The following is a 7,507-nucleotide window of genomic DNA, read 5'->3' on the forward strand; positions in this document are numbered from 1 at the left end:
GGGCAGCCAGAGGGTCCCTCCCAAGGCGGTCCCTGGGCGCGCTCGGGCTGGGAGGAGTGAGCGTTGCCGGCTGACTAATAACTGCTGCTGCGCTGGGCCTCTCCGGGCAGCGCTGGCAACCGTCCTCCAGGACCCTGCCCCGCGGGGGGGGGGTGCACAGGGGTGTTGCCGGGCCTGTATGCTGAGGAGAGGGGCCTTGCAACCCCCCCCGCCTTTCCTCCTTCCAGTTATCTGCCTTCCTCTTGTTCATTTTCTTTCTTATGGGCTCAGAAAATGCTTTTCCTCCTCCTCCTGCTGTTGCCGGAGCTCCCAGGGCTGTGAGCAGAAAGCTAATGAGACCCGACTGCCTGGTTATGTAACTCCGCTCACTGCTTCAGGCTTCTGCCTTTACCCCAGCGCCGGTGCTCTGCTACTGGGGGGCTCATGGCCTTGGGTCCCTGAGAAATACCGTCCTCTTTACATCAAAAAAGGACTTTGAAATGATCAGGCTGATCTCTTTGATCAGCTGTTTGCACCTTGGATCAGTTTTGGGGCTTAGGAAAATTTACAGTGTCTGCCCGGTGCACCTTGAAAGAATCATTTCTTTCCTAAAGGACATGGGGGAAGGGAAACAAAACAGATGGATTAATAAATCATTCTTAAATGCCCATTTTAACCACCCAGTCAGATTTTTCTGTACTGATTGTGTCCCTTTGGTAAATATCTTCTGTTTGCCCTTGATCTTTTCCTTATCCCCACCCAGTGCTGATCCAGCAAATGTTTAAAGGTCGCCTTATCGTACAGGCTTTCAAACTATTCCCATGCCATGTTGGGGAGAACACGAGTGGCTGGGAAATAGGGTTCCAGACTTTAAAAGGAGATTATTTGGAGCAGGAAATAAAAAAAGCATTGCATCCATATCGTTAAAGGATTTTGATTTTGACTTTGATTTCTCTAATCTTAAGTGACAGCTACGCTAAATTTTGTTCCTAGTGATGCAGTGCAGAAAAACACATACTATTAATTGAAATTCTTATTGGGCGTTTAACTTGAGCCAAAAAAATACACATATATATTTTGGTTCAGTGAAACTTTTTGAACGCAAAGGTGTCTCCTCTGAAAGAATACCTTTATGCAAAGGTACTGCAGGATTTTTGTTAGCAGTATGTGTGTTCATACTTGATTTTTGTCTCTTCTTTAACTTCAGCTACCTAATTTCTCTTTTGTCTTTTGCGAAGGAGTGGCAACCATATTTTATATTAAATATAAAATGGAGTCGTGGAGGAGAAAAGCAGTCGGGTTTGAGGCTAGCAAACGCCTTTTTAGTCCTGGTAACTTTCTGAAATCTGAACTACAGGCAGTGCAGTATATCAATTTAGTATATATTAATGTATTACATCTGATAATACAGAATAATTAGTAGAAAGGGAATTATTTGTGAACCAATTTATTGTAATCATTTCACGGTCACTGCCACCCTTATGACAGGATCCGTGCATCTATTTTGTATGCATTGACTGCGTTACCACTGTAGCTATTCCAGGAAGAGTTCTTGTCTATGTGCAGCGGACATTTTCTCTTCAGTTACCATGATTTCACCAGCACACATGTTATATAGATGATTTGCTTGGACTTAAAAATAAATGTTGCATAATTTCAGTTGTTTGTGTGAAATCTTCTAAAGCAACTGTTAACCTTTTTATAATTCTGCAGCTTAACAGTGCAGCCAGTATGTTTGCAAACTTTAAAATGATAAATGACCCTTGGACTAAGACCTTTCAGGCTAAACTAATAGCCTGGTGCTAAATTTTGCAGCTGAGTACCATAAATCATCCAAACACGGGTTGGTAATTGAACCCTCGACAGGCCTGGCAGTTCTGTGGTGTCTTAAAAATTATCCTTGCTGCTCTGTGAATAGCTTGACGGCGAGCTCATGTGATTCCGAAATGCCCCATGCTGTATATGTAAACACACGCCTAGTGCATCTCCTGCAGCATTGTCTGTAAGTCATACTGAATGTAGTTGACATCCTCACCTTCCGCAGGCATGAGCATAAACTGTTTAATGCACATTTTTTGACTTAAAGTAACCTATTTTATGCAGAAGGCGAGGCCAAAAGAATAGGCCTCAGAGCTTGATCTTATGCTTTCCTTATTTGGATGTGTTTGCTTTTGTTTTTTCTTAAAGGAACAAGAGCACTCAAGGTGAAGGATAATAATCAACTAGGATCAGCACTTTGAATGAAATTTTGGTTCCCTGTGGCATCTTGAAGGCTTTCTTCTTCGGGTTTTGAAGCAGACTTATAACTCTGTGGCATAGCAGCTATGCAGCTTGAAATCCAAGTAGCACTCAATTTTATTATTTCGTATTTGTACAATAAGCTTCCCAGACGACGTGTCAACATTTTTGGTGAAGAGCTTGAAAGACTTCTTAAGAAGAAGTATGAAGGGCACTGGTATCCAGAAAAGCCATACAAAGGATCAGGGTTTAGATGTATACATATAGGGGAAAAAGTGGACCCAGTCATAGAACAAGCATCCAAAGAGAGTGGTTTGGACATTGATGATGTTCGTGGCAACTTGCCTCAGGATCTTAGTGTTTGGATTGACCCGTTTGAGGTTTCATACCAAATCGGTGAAAAGGGACCAGTGAAAGTGCTTTATGTGGATGATAATGAAAATGGATGTGAGTTGGATAAGGAAATCAAGAACAGCTTTAACCCAGAGGCCCAGGTGTTCATGCCAATTAGTGACCCAGCATCTTCAGTGTCTAGTTCTCCTTCTCCTCCCTTTGGCCACTCTGCTGCTGTGAGCCCAACTTTCATGCCCCGCTCCACTCAGCCTTTAACCTTCACCACTGCCACATTTGCTGCCACCAAGTTTGGCTCGACCAAAATGAAGAATAGCGGCCGTGGCAACAAGGTCGCCCGCACCTCTCCCACCAACCTTGGCTTGAATGTCAATGACCTGTTGAAGCAGAAAGCCCTTTCCTCCTCCATGCACTCTCTCTACGGGCTTGGCTTAGGCAGTCAGCAGCAGCAGCAACAGCAACAGCAGAAGACTTCTGCCCTTTCTCCTAACGCAAAGGAGTTCATTTTCCCCAACATGCAGGGTCAAGGTAGTACCAGTAGCATCTTTCCTGGTGACAGCCCCCTTAACCTCAGTCCTCTCCAGTACAGTAATGCCTTTGATATGTTTGCAGCCTATGGAGGTCTAAATGAGAAGTCTTTTGTGGATGGCTTGAATTTTAGTTTAAACAACATGCAGTATTCTAACCAGCAATTCCAGCCTGTTATGGCTAACTAAAAATAAACCGAAAGTGAAATACAAGTAAATACTATTGTACAAGTTAAAATGCACGTACCCAAGGGTGTATCTTTTTTTCCACCTCTTGAGATTTTTTTTAAGGCTTGTAGTATGAATACATTCAGGCTTGGTTAGATAAATACAACATGCATCATTTTTTCATTTGCCAACCAAGCACAAAATTATTTTATACTGACTGTACATTACAAAAAATATACTCTCAAAATATGGCCTCTTACAGTATTTAAGATATAGCAAGGACGTGGCTGATTTTTTTCACGTGTGTATATATATATGTACCCAAACATATATGTATATATATTAAAAAAATTGGCACTAATAGGTGGGTTTATTGGTCTTTTTCTAATTGTATAATTTAATTTAGTACAAAGTTTGTAAAATATCAGAGTATATATATTGTTTCTACAACATGGTATTGCATTTATATCTTTTTACTACAGTGATCTGTGACAGCTGCAGCAGCTTCATGTTGTATTTTTTTTACTGAAATTGTAAGATATCCATCTTAAAGACATCAATTCTAAAAAAAAAAAAAGGAAAAAAAAAAGAAAAAAGTTGTGTACAGAATATTCCTTAGTGGTGGAATTAAAATGTACGAAATATTTGCTTTTTTCAAAAGAAACACAAATTGTATTTTCTGTTAAAAGTTTAAAGATTTTTGCTATATATTATGGAAGAAAATGTAATCGTAAATATTAATTTTGTACCTACATTGTGCAATACTTGAAAAAAGGTATAAAAGTATTTTGAGTCAGTGTCTTACATGTTAAGAGGGACTGAAATAGTTTATATTAAGTTTGTATTAAAATTCTTTAAAATTAATGAGCTGCTGTGGTCTGTGTTTTTACTGTCCCGCTGAAGATCGGTGCTGCGTTGTCGGTGCTAGTGATGCAAAACAGTCTGACTCGCCGCTTCAGAGCGGAGCGATGGAGAGCGCTGCTGCACTGATGCTCCACAATAACAGGTTGCTTTACCTAAAACACTCCTGACAGAGCAAAACTTGCACTTGTTTTTCCATAACTGCAGCTCGCTGAGTTCAAAAGGTAATTTTATATTTTCTTTCTCTGAGAGTTAAGGCTGTAAGCTGTGTGAACGCGGAGCTGTCGCGCGACCTGATCTATCTAGAAGGGACTCTGGTGATTCAATGAAATTCCCTTTCCACGTCATCAAAACGGATTTGAACCATTCTCTCCAGAGGTCCTAGTCCCGTGCGTCAGCGTTCTGCTTCTGTATTGGGGATTAATAGCTCAGAAACTACACTGAATAAAAGTGCTGATTTACAGTTTAGTGAACTCACTGTAAACTTTCATTTTGGATCCTCTATTAAAACGAGAAATGTAATGCAACTACAGTGAGAGGTTATTTTTTTTTTAGGCTTGTAGTATGAATACTTTCAGGCTTGGTTAGATAAGATTAACCAAGGTTAAGATTAGATTTATTCAAATGTTTTTACTTTAGTGTGTTTTACTAAATTTAACTGAATAGGTTTTCAAAACCTGAATGTGAGTGGGAGGAGAAATAACTCAAGAGTCTCACAAAAACAACTCTGCTTTTCTAGGACTACTTGGAAGTTGCATTCCTTACTCTTTCACATCTGTCCAGCAGATAGTGTTCCTTGCTAGTGGACATTGTCAAGGGGAAGAGAAGTTACTCTTTAACATATAAATCTAACAAATGTCAACTTACTTTCCACAACAGTTCCAATTGCACAGAGAAATGCATGCCAAGTGGGTAGTCCTTTGGCTCATGATGGTGCATTTTAAACTGCAGGAGCAGCACAGGATTGAAATTACCAGAACTTCAGTATTCTGAAGCTGGAGTTTAGGAGTAAAAATCAGCCCTTTCCTGTTTGATGCACTGCATTCCATGCAGCATACACCTCCAGTCTGGTGCAAGCAGAGATCTGGTGGCAATAGCCTGGTACTGTAAGAAGAGGGTGTATTCAGTGCCAGCGCAAGCTCTTTGCCTTGGGTTAGAGGCTGTGAAGAGATGGATGGGGTGGAGGTGAAAGACTGACCACGGTGTCAATTTCTAGTGCCTTGACAACCAGTTCAAAAGCAAGAGTGGAGCAAAGATTTCTTTAGGTGTTCAGCTGTCTCTAACTGGCTCCTTTTTAAATTTGCCCTCTGGTTTATCTTTCCACTAACAGCACATCAGTGGACAGAACTATACTTAAGAGTGCATCACTTGGTATCTAATTTTAAGTGGATGATTTTGCTTTTAAAAGGAATTAGAAAAAAAAAAAGAAAAAATACTGGAGCAATTACTGGGAAATGGAGAATTTTAACTGTGTTAATTCTATTTGTATGTTTTTAAAGACTTACTACAATTTTACTACTTAATAATACCTACTTTGCCTAGGAGGTGGAGCAATGACAGTGGGGACTGTTCTACGTGCTCTGTAATACTTCTATTCCTGTGATTTAAACTGAGATCATTTGCCTTAAAGGTCATCGAGCTTATCCTCTTCCCATGCCGGTTTGCTCCCTTCCACTGCAACCAGCCCTACGCAGGAAGGGCAGTGGTTTGCAGCCAGGAAGAATCTCTGGAAACAAGGTTGGGTTTTGCAGCACCTTTTAATACAAGGATTTTCCTAAGCAGGGTTTGTTTGTGGTGCTTTGCAGGGAGACAAGCTGTCGAGAGAGCTTCCAGTTTGCTCAAAGAATGCAAATGTGAAGCTTTTGAATGTTGTCTCTTACTCCTTATAGAAATTAAAGATGTGTGCTTTCTGTTCAGTCTACTTCACCCATTTATTTATCTTTTGCTAAAGCTTGGTGCTGAATTTGTTAGATAAATATTTACATTGCAACATTCTGTTCTAAATGAGCACTGAGTCAATCTCTGGTTGAATTTGCACGCACCCAGTGTTATGCTCTGGGGCTGTGCTGTCAGGTGAGTGCCTTTGCTTTGACAGAAACGACCTAAAAGGGAGTGAAGGAGGTAAAAGGGAGCCTCTGCTCAGTTGTGCAAGTTCTTTTGTATTTTCTCTTGCGGACATGCAGTTTACTTCCTTAAAATTGCTGCTGTAAGTTAAACCTCAGAAGATGTCTTTGATTTACAATGAAGAAAAGGGTAAGTATGCATCCTCCTCCATGCTGCTCAGTGCATTGGATCTCTTCACCCAGAGTCCCCACCCAAGCAGAAGTTCAAAGTGCTCCCATCCATAAGGCTCACTCAATTCAGCACAAGTCCCTAACTTTTGAAAATCATAAGAGATGTGGAATTGAGCTCAGAGGCACGTTGGCATGGTGGGGAGGAGCGGGATCACCAGACAGCTCTGGGCTGTGCTGCATCCTGTGGGTAGATGACAGACCTTACTCTTGATCACAAGTCTAGTGGTCACCGAAATGAAATTGATGTGATTATTTCTGTAAAGGAGAGCCAGCTCACAGGTGGAGTTTACAATACCTGGTTCTCAAAGGATGTGAATCTAGAGGGCACAGGCTGGCCTGGCACTGCAGTCTCGGTGAGTATGAGTTTTGTAGTTCTCTTGACTTCAACTAAGCTATCATCCTTTGATATATCATTGATATTCTAGTCAACTATTAATCAACTAAGGTATCACCATTTGATATATCATTGATATTGTAGTCAACTATTAATCAACTAAGGTATCATCATTTGATATATCATTGGTATTCTAGTCAACTATTAATCAACTAAGCTATCATCATTGAGATACCACAATAGGAACAATGAGCCATTGGAATAATCTCCCCAGGGAAGTGGTGGATTCTCCAACACTGGACACTTCTAAGATTCAGCTGGACAGGGTGCTGGCACATCTAGCCTATGTCGTGCTTTGCCTAGAAGGGTTGGACCAGATGATCCTTTGAGGTCCTTTCCAACCCAGGATTCTGTGATTCTATGATTTATACAAATTGAGGACTGGGTGTAAGCCACAGGAAGATCCATCCCTCCTTCACGATGCAAAATTAGACAGCTATTAAACATGGCTCATACAATCTCTTGCTACAGACAACTGTGGCAAATGATGACCCAGCTACAGCTGACTGCCTGCCCAGCTGACTGCACCCTGTGCTCCCACTATTGCAACATGCAAAAGCCTGTTAGTAGCAAACAGCCCCGTTGCATTTGTGAAATATCAAGTAACCAAACAACTAGTTGTTAAATCAGCTCTTTGGACCAGCATGGGATCAAAGCAGAATTCACTTACTGATCTGACGCCCCAGACTGTTCTA

At 41.1% G+C, this 7,507-nt stretch overlaps 1 protein-coding gene across 1 annotated transcript; it reads left to right on the forward strand.

The window, feature by feature from the left end:
• The first annotated feature begins 2,088 nt into the window (after positions 1-2,088).
• Positions 2,089-4,127, forward strand: TOB1 (transducer of ERBB2, 1). Its single transcript, XM_010020935.1, has one exon. The coding sequence runs from the start codon at positions 2,304-2,306 to the stop codon at positions 3,282-3,284; it is 981 nt and encodes a 326-aa protein (XP_010019237.1). The 5' UTR covers positions 2,089-2,303; the 3' UTR covers positions 3,285-4,127.
• Positions 4,128-7,507: the final 3,380 nt, after the last annotated feature.

The sequence above is a fragment of the Nestor notabilis genome, unplaced genomic scaffold, assembly GCF_000696875.1.
Source record: "Nestor notabilis isolate BGI_N333 unplaced genomic scaffold, ASM69687v1 scaffold11648, whole genome shotgun sequence".
Lineage (NCBI taxonomy): Eukaryota > Metazoa > Chordata > Aves > Psittaciformes > Psittacidae > Nestor > Nestor notabilis.